Source organism: Lactuca serriola, chromosome 4 (assembly GCF_051521515.1).
Source record: "Lactuca serriola cultivar US96UC23 chromosome 4, Lser_US96UC23_V15, whole genome shotgun sequence".
Lineage (NCBI taxonomy): Eukaryota > Viridiplantae > Streptophyta > Magnoliopsida > Asterales > Asteraceae > Lactuca > Lactuca serriola.
In genome coordinates, this window is record NC_136411.1 from 267,889,475 (window position 1) to 267,907,891 (window position 18,417).

At 35.7% G+C, this 18,417-nt stretch overlaps 1 protein-coding gene across 1 annotated transcript; it reads right to left on the reverse strand.

Annotated features, from left to right (window-relative positions):
• Positions 1 to 12,939: 12,939 nt before the first annotated feature.
• LOC145099339 (uncharacterized) lies at positions 12,940 to 14,355 on the reverse strand. Its single transcript, XM_079036923.1, has one exon. It carries the CDS (start codon positions 14,353 to 14,355, stop codon positions 12,940 to 12,942), a length of 1,416 nt encoding a protein of 471 aa, XP_078893049.1.
• Positions 14,356 to 18,417: the final 4,062 nt, after the last annotated feature.

Genomic DNA, 18,417 nt, shown 5'->3' on the forward strand with positions numbered 1-18,417 from the left:
GTGGGTGTGGGGGTGGTTGCTTGTGTCATTAACTAAAGGAAAGTCAACACTCCACCTCTTGTACTTCACCCACTCTTCTTGGATAAGGTTTATCCCCAAAAGCGTGATTAATTAATAAATATGGGGCCTTATATGTTAAAATAAAGTTTTGGGTGAAAATCCCGCGTTAAAATGATCAAAAACGGGCTTAAAACGCAAAACTAATCGAAAACCGGGAAGAAAAGGCGAAGTCTGCGAGGCCTCTGGCATGGGACCGAAGGTGCGAGGGTTCGGCCCTGAGAAGGCTGGAACTGAAGGCGAACTCTCAGACATGAGCTTGTTAGAAGCGAACCTAGGCGAGAAGCGAAATAGACCGAGAGGAGGTTCGGTCCGAAGGGACCTTCGGTTTCGGTCCTTGTGGTTTCGGTCCAGCAGAGTTCGGTCCCTATAGGGGACTTCGGTTCTTAAGAGGGTTCGCCCCTTAAGAGAGGGTTTCGGGTCCTTAAGCCTATTTTACTCTTTTTTACCCCGTTTCAAGCCGTTTTTGACCTGGTTAAGGGTCGGGATGGCCCGAAAGACTATAAAAAGTTGAAGGAACTTTCGAGAGAGATTTTGGAGAGATTTGACATTCTTGGAGAGATTTCTTATGTAGTGAGAGATTTGGGAGAGATTCTAAATAGAGAGAGATGGAGTGAAAACGATTGAGGGAGGTTTCGTGTGTGACATTTGTGAGTGTCCGGCTTCGCAACGCAAGGTCCGTAAACCCCGTTAAGCCATGTTTAAGGATCTTACACACTCCCGATGAGTATGCAACATTGTTTTATCGGTTTGGTTCATTATTTAACACAATTTTTGGTTCATTGTGTTATGTTCCATCTCTTCGGCCTCCAAATTTTACAAAGTAAAATGTCAAATTTGCCCTTATGCTTCGTTATTTCTTAATTATTAATTAGTGTGTGATCCCATGGTGAACTACAGGTCATTTTTTTATAGGTATTTTTTTCGATGTATTTATTTTGTCTTATTTGTTGCAGCTTGTATTATTGTACGTGATACAGTCACTATAATTGTAGGTATTTATTGTTTGTTCTTATATACGATTTTTATAATTTTTCATAACAATGGGGATCATTTATCTTAATATTGTGATTTTTTAAAATTGGTTTCTATAAAATTGTTTATCAATTCTATGCACCATTGTATTATTTTAATGGTTTTTTTGTGTGTGTGGTGGTAAATATTAGTGGTATAGTTTACTGTTGATTTTATTTTGTATCTATTTGTTTTTAAGGGTGAATGTAGTGTAATTTTTTAGACTTTTTTTAGTGTCATGTGCTATCTCTTTAGCCTCCAATTTTTCGAAAGTAAAATGTCAAATTTTCCCTTGTGCTCAGTTATTGCTTAATTATTAATTGGTGTGTGATCCCGTGGTGAGCTACGTGTCATATTTTTTATAGGTATTTTTTTCGATGTATTTATGTTGTTGTCTGATTTGTTGCGGTTTGTATTATTATAGGTGATATAGTCACTATGATTGTAGGTATTTATTGTTTGTTTTTATATACGATTTTTATTGTAGCACTCGATTCCTAGTACGCATTTAACTCAAAACATTCTTATGTTTCTCTCTGGGACTCGACGAGTCGGTAGACTGACTCGGCGAGTAGGTGTTGTATGAGTAAAACCCTAAATCTAAGGGTTTGCACCCTATTTAAACGTCTTATTGCAGCCTCCATCGTCCCTTATACTCCCAGAACACCTCATATTGAAACCCTAATTGTTTTGTGAGATCTAAGGCCCTTTTTGGTGGTTTGTGATCACAAGAAGGAAGGAAAAGCTTGAGGAACCAAGAGGAAACCAGAAGATTTCGAGTTTGTGCGGCATCTACAGTTCCTTAGAGGTATAAAGCTTATACCTTGTTCATTCATGTTCTAGATCCATTTTTTGAAGTAAATTAGGGCTTTTAGGAACCCTTTTTGGTGACCAATCATGAGTGCAGGCTTGGTTGGGGGTTAAGACTCCAAATCCAGGGTCCTTAGGGGACTACATGGCATAAAGTGGCCAACCTTGTAGCCATGGAGGGTCCCATGCACCTTTAGACCACATTTTTGGTTCCTTTAAGCTTATACTCCCATGCATGCACGTAAAGTTCATAACTTCACGTGCTAGATCGATCTTAGAAGCCCATATCTGTCTTTTCGATGAGTGTTGTACATCAGAAAACGAGATATAAAACTTGGACAATGTCGACTCGACGAGTTGTTCTTGGAACTCGGCGAGTCCGGGGCTTGAGTCCCCAATCTGTCGAGGTTCGAATGAACCTAGTTGAGTGTTAGAAAGGTTTTAGAGGGGTCCAGAGGAGTGACCCAACATATTAGACTTAGCCATGGTCATGGAAATCATAAGACTCGACGAGTGTATGAACAGACTCGGTGAGTCCAAGGCAATCTCCCAACCCTTTGAAGATGGAATCGACGAGTTGTTCATACAACACGGCGAGTCGCAAACTAGACATGTTCATAAGATGAAGGTGAACTCGACGAGTTGTTCGTACAACTCGGCGAGTCGGATGAAGGTTCATTCGATGATATTATAGAAGGAGAACTCATCGAGTCTTTGCTAAACTCGACGAGTAGAATCGGGAGGGGGTCAGGTGAAAGAATAGGGACTTGGTGAGTTGGAGGCCCAACTCGACGAGTCAGGTCAACTGGAAGTTGACTTTGACCTGGATATTGACTTTGGCCAGGGGTAAAATAGTCATTTTACCCTAAGAGTAGTTATCAGCTTCTGACTAAGTGTCTTTATGGGAATTGTAGCCGGAGAGTTACCGGAGCAGCAATCAGACATTTCCCGATCAGCATTTCAGCAGTTAGCCTTACGAGGCGAGTTACCTTCCAGTAGCGGTGGGTCTACGACCACAATGTCGGCCCACCAGTAGGAGTTGTATGTTAGATGATTGTTTTTGTGATATTCATCTAGGTTTGCTACTACCTGATATGTTATATGATGGTGTGATATGTTATATGTGATAGTGATAGTAGGGGAAAATAGTCCCCAAGTTCGGTTGCTAGGATCGAAGGGTAGTTCAGACACCCTAGATATGTCCGACAGTTGATATGATATGTTTAAACGTTGGCATGATATGTTATATGTGATAGTATTAGTAGGAGGGGAATAGTCCCCAAGTTCGGTTGTTAGGACCGAAGGGTAGTTCGAAGACCCCAAATATGTCTGATAGTATGTTTATGTTATGATATATGTGATAGTAGTAGTAGGGGTGGAATAGTCCCCGAGGGTCGGTTGTTAGGACCGATGGGTAGGTCAACACCCAAGAATGGCTTGACACAGGTAGGTCAGCACCCCAAAATGGCTTGACACGGGTAGGTCGGCACCCCAGAATGGCCGTACGAGTAGGTCAGCACCCCATAATAGCTTGACACGGGTAGGTCGGCACCCCAGAATGGTCATACCGGGTAGGTCGGGCACCCCATAATTGCTCGGCGATATGTATGCTATGTGATTGTATGGTATGTGGTATGATGGGGGAACTCACTAAGCTTTGTGCTTACAGTTTTTAGTTTTGTTTCAAGTACCTCTTCAGCGAAGGGGAAGGAGCCGGCGCGGTAGCTGCACATCATACACACGCATTGGATTTCCGCACTATTGAGATTTCTTGGGATTGTACTCTGACATTGTTACAAATTTTATGATACGATTTCAAACATGAGATTACAATTTTTACGAAATGATATGACTTGATGATGTTTTCTTATAAATGTTTTTCTAAATCGTTATATCAAAATTGAAATTTTTGGACTCGAAATTTAGGATTTTACATTTATTATTTTTCATAACCGGTGGGGATCATTTGTCTTAATATTGTGATTTTTTTTTTAAATTTGTTTTTATAAAAGTGTTTATGAGTTACATGCACCATTGTACTATTTTAATGGTTTTTGTTTTTGTGTGGTGGTAGATGTTAGTGGTATAGTTTATGTTAATTTTATTTTGTATCTATTTGTTTTTAAGGGTGAATGTAGTGTAATTTTTTGGGTTTTGAAAGGTAAAACTGGAAACGAAGAAATAGAAGGGAGTAACAATAAACGAAAAAGAACGTTTGAAAATAGTAGAAGAAGGAAATAAATACATGTGTAGACATTTTATTCGGCAATAAAGGCGGTAGAAATAAAAAAAACAGATATGCACAAACATGGTGGGCAAAAGAGAAAATATACACAAACATGGTGACCAATACGGGAACTTGAGAAATATGGTGCATCTCTTTCTATTAATGATTCGAAATCAATTCGAGATCATTCTGAGGGTGTTTGGATAGGGAAAAAATAAGGTGATTATTGTTTATTGCTTATTATTTATTCCCACCACAATAAGCTAAGTTTAAGTGTTTAGATATAAATTCTTAAAAATTAGCTTATTGTGGTAGGGATAAGCTAAATAAGCTGATTTTAATAATTATCTCCCCCTTGCTTATTGTTTATTTCTTATTAATAAGCTATAATCTAATTTATCCAAACGCCTAGTATTGGCGCATTGCTTTCTCCCCTTCTTTCTAAAAACGCTAGAAGTTGCAAATCACGACAATTTTGCTCTGATTTGTTGATTATTCGATAAAGTTTCTTGCACCAACTCATTCTTCCTTCTCCATCTCCATCTCTTTCACTAGTGGATTTCTTATATCGAGAGAAATAAACTAGTGTTTTTTCAATATCGATTTGCACATCGGTACACCGCTCCCCGTTCTTCATTTTTTGTAACATTCAATTTTGTTTGGAATTTAAATTCGGGGTTTTCATTCTATCGGAAGCAACAAACGACCAAACAACTGAATTTCAGAGATATACCATATTCGTCGAGGTGCAGTCGATAGCTTAGGGATTCTTTTGGATAACGATGATAACAAAATGAGTTTTAATAGGACTTCTTTTAAGTGGGGAGCGACGTCGTTGATCAGTGAAAAATCAGTCCAACAGATGGGTGGGGCTCCTTCTCATCTATTTTATTAATTTTGTATTATTATTATTTCCCAGGTTTAGGTATGTAAGTGTTTAAATGATTAAATCTGTAAATGCGTATTTGTTTTATGGTTTTTTGATTTTACGTGCTTGAATATTAGGTCTGTAAGTGTTTATTAATTGTGTTTTAATTAATTCCCGGTCAGTAAAATAAGGTATCAAGGTCCCACAATTTGCTTTAATTTCAAGGCACTTCGCTTCTACACATTTCTAATTGCATTCAAATTCTTCTCATATATCAATCAACAGTAGGCCTGGCAATGGAGCGAATTTTGACCCTGATCCGATCCAAACCCTTAACAATTATATGGGTTTGGAGCATAGTTTTTGATCCGTTTACCCGTTAACGACCCGTACCCGCTAACCCTTTTATTAAAAGGGTCGGGTATAGATCATCACCGATCCGCTCTATTTATAACCCGCCCCATATAAATTTTAGAAATATAAATTTATATTTTATATTACCTAAAGTTTACATTAAATTCCAATCAGAAGTCCAAAGAGAAAAGGTCAAAGACTAAATTGTTTTTACATAAAACTCGAGGACTCAACTTCTAGACTTCCAGTCTTCTCCCAAGAGTCATGATTTCAATTCATTTATATTTCATCATGTAATCACCAATTTCATTTATAAATCAATAAGGTCATTTATCAACTGAAAGAAAGTTTGTAATTGCTATTCTCTATCAATGCAATCGACGATCAAAAACCAATTGGAAGTAACTAAAATAGTGATTTTAATTCCAATAGAAAGTCCTCGAGTACATAATGTGTTTTCTAAATCAAAACTTAGTTTTATTTAATAAATGTGATTTTATGATTTAGGGGGTGTTTGGCTTAGCTTTTCACAGCCAAAAGTCCTTTTTGGAAAAGAAAAAAAAAAGCAAAAGATGTTTGACAAACTAGTTTTAGAAGCTACTTTTGAAGTTTTTACATAAGGAAAATGAACTTTTTGGAAAAGTCAGGAAATCCTGAATTTTTGTAACTTTTCCAAAAAAAAAAACTTTTGGGGGTTTGAAAAGCTAAGCCAAACACCCCCTTAAGTAAAATGTGTTTGATTATTCAAAAAACCTACGGGTTACGGGGCGAGTTTGGATATCTGCTGATTTGGTGGATAAGGGTATGGGTTTGATTATTCAAAACCCTGCGGGTTACGGAGCGGGTTTGGATCGGATTTTGAAATTTGTTAAAAGGGTTTGGATCAAGGTCGATTCGCTCCAAACCCGCCCCATTGCCAGGTCTAATCAACAGTCCCAGAGAAATCAATCAAAAATCCCAGATAAAAAGGTGGTGATTCTTCTGGCATGTCTGATATTGTGGACAAATCATTTGGCTTTCCTGTTAAAGATTCATTTACTCAAACAAGGTATCTACTTAATATCATGAAACCTGCAATGTTTGATTGTTTGTGTAATACTTAAAATGTGTTTTGATGAATGTTGTTTGGTTTATGAAGATAGTAGCCATATGCTTGGGCAAAGAATTACAACTACATTGCTATATCTTGTATTTAATCTTTTCACGTCGTTTTAAAAAATTTCATTGGTATGCCGTCAATCTTTAAATTTATATTCGAACATGCAAGTTGAAAAGTATATATGTGTCTGTAGGTCTATATTTAGTTGAATGGAATTAAAGAATCCAAAATTACACCTTTTAAACTATAAATCAACTTTTAAATTATTATATATTATCTTTTTTCTTTTAAAAATGAATTATCATATTCTTTTTTACATAATCTTTCAAATACAAGTCGATTTTGGACTACTTATTTGTATTTTCATCTTTTTGCATCTTGTTTTTTTCCATTTTATGAGAGCACTTCATTCAAAAACAACTCCTTTATTCAATACATTTGATTGAGTAGCCATGAAGTTTTCGTCTACAAACGTAAATATCTATTCGATTTTCACTTTTTGGAAGCTAGAGTTCTGGTTCATTTCAATATGTTGCATAAGATTCTTGACTATTGTTGTAGATATGTTCATGTAGCTAATTATGGGATCCACCTGACCTTTGTAATTGTTTTTATATTAAACATTTTGAAGTTTATTTATTATTTTAATTACCTAATTAAATCTTTTGCTCTTATATTTTTGCCTAAGTGGTCATCAAGTTGGAAATCTCCTATATTTAGGAATTCATCCGATGAGAATTGGTTATTTTTTTAATTAAATTCCAAGTTTATATTTTATTTTTTAGGTTTAAATTAGATCCTAAAATGCGTGGTCAAAGAACAAAAATCAATGAAAGGCATAACTTGATGTTTCTTTTATGTTCGGTTGTCTCTTTAGATCAACAACAACATTATAATAGGAGTTACATAATTAGACAGTACCGACATGTCAGTAATCTATTTTGAACTATTGGAGTATAGATCCGTAGAAAAGTCACTTATGGGGTCATGGGGTGTTCTTTGACCCAAATGATAAAAATAAAAATTAAGTTATACCTTGTCGTAAAATTGGTATTTCTAAATTAACATTGAAATATTATAATGAAAATAAAATTTTGTAATAGCAATAAGACAAAACTGCAAAATTGGTCCATGTGGTTCCACAAAAACTGTGGTTATGGTCCAAAAAGTTTCTAACTTGCATGGATGGTCCAAAATCAATAATTTCTTATGATTTTGGTCCTAAAAGAGTTAAAATGTCTATTTCGCCATTTTAGTTTCTTTTTTTATTTCCTTATTTTTACTTTAATACTTTTTTAATTAAAAAGAAAAAGAACGTCCCTAACCCGTCGTTCTTCCCCTTTGTTCTTCCCAATTGACTTTCTCTCAATCCCGTTCGCTCTCTCTCTCTCTCCCTCTCTCTCTCTCTCATACACAACTTGCAAATCAAGAACAATTTCAGAACAGAAAATGTGTATGGGTGTGTGCTTTGTTATAAACCAAGATTCCTGGTGAACACCGAAACTCCGATAAGCATCAGAACTCCAACATCATCCTTGCAATCATCTCCTCTCCCTTTCGCCTACAAAATCCTACTTCTACATGCATCATCTTATTCAATCACTCTCATGCCCCCCTCTCTCCCTTTATCTATTTCTCTATCGACATCTTACTAATTCAACACTCATATACATTGATAAACACACATATACAAACACTCTACAATCAAGTTGCAGGTTTGAATCTTAAATTTACAATCCCTATATTTGCAATATCCATAGCAATCAAGCCCATAATTATACAAGACCCATGTTGAAACGATTCAAATCGATTCATATGAGTTCAGTTGGACCTCTAACCTGCGATTAAAGGGTAAGGCTTCCATGTCTCTTGTATCATCTTCTTGACCAGGACACCCATAATGGATTAATCATATGAAAAGATTCAGAATCTGATAACTCTCATAACATACGTCTCATGCTCAAATCGAAAAAGTTATGTGATTCCGAACATAGAATCTGGTAACTTTCATCTCCCCCAAACATTTTTCTTCAAATGACTCTCTTATCAGCAAGCTTTGTGATTCCGATTCCAAGACCTAATTGACTCTGTTTTGATTTCCCCCAATTCCATATAGAAAGGTCAGAGGTGGCCTTGAGAAGTAACGAAGAGAGAGTGGTAGTGATGGGCGGCGATGTTGGAAGCATCCGGAGGTAGGGCTAAGATTGTAGTGGGTTCATGGGCATCTAATTCCAATGATGGTGGAATTAGTATATCATTGAGTTGTCTTAACTCAACGAGTATATTTTTTCGACCATGTTTTCTCCATCTTTGTTCAAATTAGGTTGATGGAAGCTACAATGTAATTAGGTTGATGGAAATCATCATGATGAGCAGCGTTTAGTGTTTTTGAAAAGAGGATGATGCATAATCATAATCATATCATCCATGAGAGAGAGGCCTATTCATTTATTTTTTTTACTTTTAAAAATATAAGAAATACAAAAAAAAATTAGAAGGGCAAAATCGTCCTTTTAAGTTCTCCTTGGACCAAAACCACAAAAATTTCTTAGTTTTATGACTAAAACCATAGAAAGTATTTGATTTTGGACCTTCCATGCAAGTCGGAAACTTTTTGGAGTCTATCCATAGTTTTTCGTAAACCACGAGGACCAATTTTGCAGTTTACTCTAGCAATAATAATAAGGATAAAATACTTCAATTACTGTTGTAAGCAACATGTTTTAGTGTGTAAATTTATCTTATAAAAAATGTTTAATGCTAAACTTTACATTTTAGACACTTTAAAATAAACTTTACATTAATATTTATTTTAAGAAAATATATGATGGTGTGCCTAGGACAGCACAACAGAGTCGCGTCCAAGCCCTAAAGCCGGGCACACCAGCCAAGCTCAGCCCAGCAGGCTCAGTGCCCGCTGGCGCCCCCGGGAGCAGAATGCCCGGGCGGAAGGCTCGCGCCCGCCAAAGTGACGCTCCGTGCTCCAGGACAAAAGATACGGTCAGAAGACAAACAGTGGGATCAGAGCATTACCGTCAGAGCCAATGAGGGCGCTCTAGCAGTTGAAGGCGCATGACCCTCCAATCAGAGCCTCTGATCCTGTCTCCCCAGAAAAGCGATCCTGTCTGGTACGGACCAGACAGGGGCACTAGGTATAATAGGATGCATCCTCAGGCTAGCGAGGTAAGTTCTCTAGCCATTTTAGAGAATACATACACAAACCCTAAATCATCCTCTAACTTGACCGCCGGAGCGTTCTTCCGGGAACTCCTCCCGGAAAGCGGTTGGCGATCTTTGTTCCCTGTGATCTTGCAGTAGCACTCAGACAATCAGGAAGAACCTAACCGAAGCACAAGCGAGGTCAAACGGGGATCGAGTTTCCATCAATATATATTTACTGGCTTATATTTTTTTGGGAAACTCTCCAACATACACGAATATACAATAGTGATCCAAGTTGAAAATTGACAAATAAATGTTTAATCATGAATAAAATAATGAAACAAATGTGTCAAGAGATTAATTACATTTCAAAATTTTAATATATATATATATATATATATATATATATATATATATATATCATGTTTTGATGCTCTTTGGAATATGAAAATGCTTCAAAAAAAAGTAATCAAAAAAGTTAACTATTTGCTATCCACCGATAGGAAACTAATCGATAAAGGAATTCATTCGCCGAAAAAAAAATTATGTTATTGACAAAACATCTAAGTTTACAAATAAATATTTGGTTACAAATCTATGATTAATGACCATACTTTTGAAGTTTCAATATTTTTTTTACTTTGTCACCCGTGTATTCCACGGGTTATAACCTAGTGATAATTATATGAGATATTTTGTAGATATACTCCTTGAATACATACACTTCCTCCCTCCACAAAAATCAGTTCGTCCTATATCTGCGTAATGGTACTTACCGACTGGTATGTGCATTCCAAAATCCCCCATTTGAGAAAGAATACATTGAGTTACTGGTGTCAATGACGAGTAATAACTTGATATGTGCAATGCTTATGTAGTGAAAGTTTCCCCTTCCATGTTTTTTTTTTAATTTTTTAAGTGGGTGGGACAACTTTTTCACTTACAAGGTTCATCGTGATGACATCTTACCAAATATCCAAGCAGATGTTATGTTCATGGAAAAATGGATTACATGGATTATGTGGACATGGACATGTTCTCAATGTATTAACTAGATGACATGCTTTAGGAACTTAGATATGTAAGTGGTGAGAGTATCTACTGTCATTTCCTAATTCCCAAAGTAGAAATGGATAACAATGGACAACGGGTTACTCCTTCGCAACAACAAGGACATGCATCATTTGGCTAGGTATGTTCCTACTTCCTAATAATAAAGAAATTAGGATTTAGATTGAACATGGACAAGCTAGTGTCCATAACTATTTTATATCTCCAACATAGTAGATTGTAGGGACAACTCTATCATAACTTGTTTTGAATATATTAGATGGTAAAGTATCTAATAGACAATATAGGTGTTATAAAAAAAAAGTTTATTGATAGATGTCAAGGTCCACTTACCACAGGATACATGTCAAAATATATGCATTTAATGGGACTGACAAAAGTCACAAAACACAAGTAACAACTCCAAAGAAGGACCGGTATGTTGTTAATTTGAAAGACAAGACATGAACTTGCATGTATTGGGAAATTACTGGCATGCCCTACAACCATGTAGTAAGTGCAACTTGGGATAAAATACAACATGGGGCAAAAAATGTGCATGATCTTGAGAAATAGGTCCACCCTACTTACCGGCTTGATATATGAAAGGAAATGTATAAGTATAAAGCGGATGCAATAAATAGAAGTAAGTGGTCTAAGGGCTGATAGTTGTTGTCTGAAAACGTGTTGTTTGGAAAATTTTATTGATCGGGAAATAAACTTTGTTGTTTGATTGTACGTCTGAATGACTGTGTTGAATGATGAAAAATAATCATTCAGCCATAAAGATATGGTTTTGAGGACACATTTTACCGGGAAATACCTCATTTTATTCGGTCGGAAAAATCTACTTGAACGTGGAAAGATATCTATCAAAGAGGCCTAATTCTACTTGTCCTCCAACACTCATTGCCCTTGAACATTAAAAAAATGATAAAAATAAATAAATAAAAACTATTTACTACAATTCCTTTTTCCATTTTGGGCCTTAAACAAACAAATACGCAAGTGGGGCGACAAAAAAAGAAGATGAAAAGGGCTGTTGATGAGCCATGCAGTCGAGGGAAGAACTTGAGTAGGAAATACCTAATTGTGACATGCAGAAAGTGTAACAATAAAGGGCACAATTTGAGAAGTTGCAATGGGCAAAAGGGAGAGGCTTTAGTAAGGAATATGGAACCAAATAAGTAGGAAATGGGGAATAACTGAAAGAGAAGCCTAAGGGCAAGAAGTAGTTAGTTTTATATGTTGATTAATTAACTCAGAAATGTTTCTAGTTTGACTAATGAAATCAAAAAAGAAATTAGAAAAGAAAGTAGCGTTACCTCACTGAACAAACACACTGTTTAAGTTTAACAGCTAATTGTTAACACAGAATCCTAGACTGGGCTTAACTTTAATGAAATGGGCAACGGAAGGATACTCGACTTGACTTGAATTGAACTGAACAAATCATCAAAATAATAGATAAAACACGTAACCATCTTTCACATATACTAGAAAGTAGAAACAAGTGCATTGCCTTGTTTGCCCCATAATAGCATAAGATACTTGAACCGAATTAAACAAATCTAATTTATCAACTCAAAAACCTTCATGAACTCACACTTGGAGCCAAATTGAGTTTATTAGGAAGGATGTGATTTGTAAGTATCAAGGCATTTACCAAGAAATTCAATAATAATCATCCAAACAAAACCCTAGAGCTTGCCCCAAAACTATGCAAGCAAACAAACAAATATATTTCATAACAGTGTACAAGATTCTCCGCATAATCACACAAATTAAATACAAAATCACATATACCTTCAATAACTCCAGCAACATTCATCAACCTCCAGACTGCATTTTCCACTACTAAACCTCAATCTAGGGTTAGGAGATTTATGAGAATCTTCATGTAGAGAAAAAATGGGAAATTATTGATAAGGTTGGAAACTAATAATTAGATATTTGCTTTCTCAACTTTGAGGCTTGGATGCAGAGCCTGAAGACTCAATAGTTTGTTTTTCAATAATAAGAATTATGATCTACGAACTTCATAACATGCGAGAAAATTGCTGGAAGAATAGCTCTTTTGTGCTTAGTCCTGATTGCAGATAATCAGAATACTAAACCCACACAAATGTCATTCATCCTTTTGGCATCAATTATTCAATTTGTCTAAAACAAATAAAAAGGATATAATAAATAGTATGGGCTTTAAATTTCATGTCACTAACTTACTGCTTCTTTCATCACGACTACAGAGAAGAAGAAGAAGAAAAACAAAAATCAGATTATTGTAAGTTAACTTTCTTATTCAACTCTAAATTTTGAGAACTTGTTCTGTAACTCTTGAGCTAAATGCCTACCACCAGTGTGCCTCAACACATTTTCAATCTTTTTATAATTTCTATAGTCAGGCTTCAGACCTTTCTCCATCATTTCATCAAGAATCCTACAAGCAACATCAATATTTCCTTTTCTCTGATGGATCCTTGCAAGAAACCCATACATCTTATTCGTAGCAGGCATCTTCTTCACTTCAATATCCCTTACATATTCATACGCCTCCTCATATTCACCAGCATCAAAATAGCCTTTCACAAAAGCAGCATGAGTTGTAAGCCGAGGTGTATGACCCATATGCAGTAACCTCCTTAAAATCTCTTTTGCAAATTCCATCTTCCCAGATCTACACGAATTTGCAATGATTACTTCAAATGTTATCGGATCTGGATCAACACCCGCTTCTTTCATTTCTTTAAGCAAATTCATAGCTTCAGAAAGCTTATCATTTTTGCATAAACTACCAAGAATGTAGTTGTAAATTTTGGAGTCTGGTTCGCAACCTGCCATTCGCATCTCACCAAGTAAGGCATAAGCTTCGTCTGAATGTCCTCTTCTACATTTTTCACGAGCTATAATGGCATAGTAATTCAGCTTCTTCTCTGTAACTTCCATCACAAACTTGGCCAATTCAAAAGAGTCAACAACACAGAGCATATGAATCATGGAGAAAACACCAGAGCTACGAATTGAGCCTCCAACTTCATTCAAAATCCGAATTACTAATGAAATTGATTCCATGGCATGAGACTTACTTGAACCGAGTACAGGTAGAAATGCAAACGCGTTGTCTGTAAGGCAGATTCCTTCCTGTTTAAACTGCATCAGCAGATCCTTCATTGTGTCGTAATCGCCTAACCAACCACAGTTATCAATCATCAGACTACAAACATCAGCACTGCGGTGAATATCCGGATTATTATCCCGAACCCATTCGAAAAATTTCAGTCCAGGTACTCTATCGCAACTCAAAACCCTAAAAATCTCACATACGGATCTCTTAGAGAGTGTTATGCCCATGGAATCTAACTTAGATCCGCAATCACCGTTACTACTCCTCACCACATCAATCACTTGAGAAACCATTTGGGGCGACACATCGAGTGGCTGAGGCAAATCTATGCGTCTCTTTCTTGTCACGAGAGCATGGGTCAGGGTCATGTCTTGAAATCCAACATTTTTATCAGAAATCGGTCGTTTATCCTCTGACGTGACAGAGAAAAAACGAACAACGGAAAATGGATGATTATTAGAAGGTGATTCTGAGGACAAAAAAGAGGAGGTAGTCGATGAGATGAATGAATTAGGGTTTGGGGTTTTAAAAGCAATAGGGTTTAACAAGAACCTGAGGATTAACAGCTTCTTGGGGTGAGTGTTCATCATGTCGGAGCAATCGATATCATTCGATCTTTGCAACAACAGGCACCATCTTGTTTCAACACAAGCGTCAAACGTTTGTGAGGTTTACTTTTTCGAGAGTCTTTGGGAATTTTTTTTTTAAACTGTTTTTTTGATTTAGTAGTTTTTAAAAACTAATAACTGTTTGGATGTTGATAAATGTTTTTAAGTAATTATTGGAATCGTCCTATGGTTTGATTAAAATTGAACGTTTGGTTCCTAATATTTTTCTTGTACTCGGATCGTTTCTATGGTTTGATTTTGTTGCGTTTTTCGTCCCTATGGTTTGGTTAAAATTGCACGTTTGATTGTAACTTTATGTATGTAAAGGACGAAAAACATAACAAAATCAAACCACAGGGATGATCCGAATGCAAAAAAAAATTATGGACCAAACATGCAATTTTGACCGAATTCAATAATTTACTCAATGTTTTTTAAAAGTGATTTTTGTAAAAAAAATAATAATAATAATATAAATTTTAAATAAGTTAAAAAATGATTGATTTTTCAAAAATGCTTAGAAATTTCAAAAAATTGATCAAAACACTAACTTTAGTGCGAAAAAAAAAACCAAAAAATAGTTTTTTTAAAATAATCAAATATTTAGTATGCAGAAGGGCTTTTACGGACTCATCATGCCCTCTTTAGATCGAGTATCTACATACATATCCAAATATTTCATTTTCTGTTTTTAGTTCGCACAAGATAGAGGAGCATGCATGAGCCCCTCTACAAAACTCACTTTGTGAAGAATGAATTTGCATATCTTTATATTGGAAAATTGAAAATTTGAAAAATGATTCCACATAAATCGTACTGCAAACTATGTTTTTAAATGAAAAAGAATACACAAGTCCGTAGAAGTCGTAGTACGGATTAGGCTTCCGTACTGCGAAGTCAATAAAATCTATTTAAGAAATTAAATTACGTATTATAGTAATTATGTTTTTTATTTTCCCATATAAAATGGTAGAATCCTACATGCATTTAAAAGTTAAGGTACACATCACTAAATCACTTGTATATCTAATACTTAGAAATTAGAGTTCATATCACCAAATTTCATCATTAGAGAAGGAACTACAGAACATCAAAAACATAAGAATCCACTTATAAACACCTAATGATACTTAAAATTTGGATTTAAGAAAGCTTAGGGTTAGAGAACCCCAAATCATCATCAAAACTCCAGATAAACATCTATGATGGAAGTTGTTTGTTTAGAGAATGCAATGAAAGTCGTGAATGTTATAAACTCAATGAATTGTAAGTTTAAACTTGGAGAATTAGAATTTGGAGAATCTCACAAACTGCAGACATGAATGAGAATGAATGTAGAAGAATATATACATGCTAAGCTAGGAGATGAATGGAAAATGACCAATGTTTCATCAAAAGTTCTTCAAACTTCAAACTTCCAGGTTATGGGAAGAAAAATCATCCATTGAGCTCTTCATTTATTGAATCTCATTCCAATGGATTCGGAGGGAAGAGACTTATGACTTAAAGCTACTAGTTCACTAAATGGCAAGAACGACCCCTCAAAACCCAAATTTTCTCAGATTAGCGACAAACACTAACCAGAACTAACTTGTAACTTTAATATTTCCCTAAGTAGCCATTTCCCATATAATTTATAACATTCAAGTCCCATTTGGTCAAAAAGAGTCAAATTCAAGCGTTCATAACTAGCAACTTTAGTCCTTCTAACATAATTTATTAAATTTAACTCTTTTAAACTTCTAATAGATTTGCCTTTATGTTTAATATGTAATGTACCCAAAATACCGAGTGAATTTTTCATTTTAAAACATAGAAAACCATACCATTAAATCATGAAGAGTAGCATTTAGTTATTTTGATGACATAAATCAGAGTAATAAATTCATAAGTGTGGAACATCTCAAAATCATAATAGCATATGCGATGCAATCACGTCATGCTCTTTCCATACTGCCAAAAACAACTGCAACATTTAAACTTAAAACCATAATCATAAAGCTTAGTAAGTTTCCTAAAATACCATATGCGACATACATATAACAGGTCCTGCCCAACAACTACATAAACGCGCCTCACCCAATAAATATAACGGGTCTCACCTAACGAGCCTCACCCAAACTGATGGGTTTTACATGCAATAACGCTGATAAATCCTAAACACTTAAGGGTACATGCAACTTACTAAATCTATGTCATAAAACTATTGAAGTAACATTCTATTGAACAACAAGAACACTATGAACCCTAGGTATTTTTCAAAATTGACAAATAAGTTAGGAATTACATACCTTTTAATTGTTTGCAACATCTGTAAAAATCATGCCAATTTAAAACTCTTTAAATCATTCAAAAAACCAATAATTATTACAAATTTGTTTTCAAAATGGTTTCATGTCAGAGTATCCCATAATCAAATCTTAAAAATATAAGGAGGTGCACGATCACGCCTTCGCATTCCCGCGATCATCAGAAGTACCTGAAACAAAATCCAAAACTGTAATCCCAAAACTTAGTGAGTTCCCCCAAAATATTAATGTCATACAATCATAATCATATCATAGCAAATAAACAACATGCATATAGAGTCTATAGAATGACTGGATTGCCCTCACCGAGCCTGCAGTCTATCTGGCCCACTCTCAGAACTTTCAGCATGTCTGGTCATCCCACCCGAGCCTTCAGTCTGTCTGGACCGTTTTCCGGACCATCGGCCTGACTGATGTGCCCTACCGAGCCTGCAGTCTATTCGGACCGCCCAGGGTATGTTGGCCTACAGCACAAACCAGGTCTGCCTCAACCCACCCCCAAACACAGTCAACAAATAAATAACAATGCTAGCATATACAACAGTGAAAGCGATCTAACAGATCCCTTTGATGGGTTTTGGTCATAAGACATCCTATGTGCTCATACAAACCCTAATGCTTGGATCTAGGTTTCTCTATTGTACATGCTTTGAATCCAAGACTATAAACCCTAATTCTAGCATATGGAAATCAATATTAACATATAATTAGGTTTATGATATTACCTTGATTGTTATGTAGCAATAACAATCCCAATTCCTCCTTGAATTGACTTTGGAAGGCTTAGAGTCACAAGTGTCACTCCTCTAATGGCTTACAAACACCAAGAGCAAATGGAGAAGGTATAAAGAGAGATGATAGGTATAAGAATTTGTCTCTAGGACCTCTTGGGAAGGCATGGACGAATTCATGAGCCTTGGGGGTCTTTATATAGGTGTAGAGATAAGGGTTTTAGTCCTTATCCTTATCTAGTTGCTTGCCCACCAAGTAACCATAAGATAAGCCTTGGAAACCCTTATCCTAGTCGAATTCTAAGGCCTTATCACCTTAAATTCGTCCAACCTATTAATAAGATAATCCTTACCTTATTTTGTAACTATCACATAATTACAATTCAGCCCCTCTAGTTTAATTAATTACACTTGATCACAAAATTAATTCTTAATTAATTATTGACCAATATTAATTAAACAAATATGATTTCTCCTTTAATATATTATTCTTATAACATATTAATAAATCATAATAACCTCTCTCTTTATTTATTTCTCCAATCAAGTTGCTTTGGTGAAGGTAACCCAAAAGGACCATGCACCATCGGGTCAAGTACATACCAAAATAGTTATGGACTTAGACACTAATCCAACAATCTCCCACTTGGATAAGTCTAACAACTATTCTGCGTATGACTTCAGATCCTGATCTGCAATCGTAGCTTTCCAAAGCCGCTGTCAACTCTGATCCTATCAGATACGCGTGTCCTTAGATAAGGGATCATATATTCCTCCATTCTAGATATCGTATGAGATATGATTTCAAATCAATCTCTTTGTACTATATCTCGATTCCGATTTATGACGACTGACTAATTGAACAAATCAAATTAGCCCTAGCCCGGTCGAGCATTTACGTTTGTCATCACAAAATCATCGAGGGGGCCAAAGATATCGCTTTTATCCTACTTTGAATAAAAGGAATGGATAAACTTTGATACAATGCTTGCTTGCACTCACGC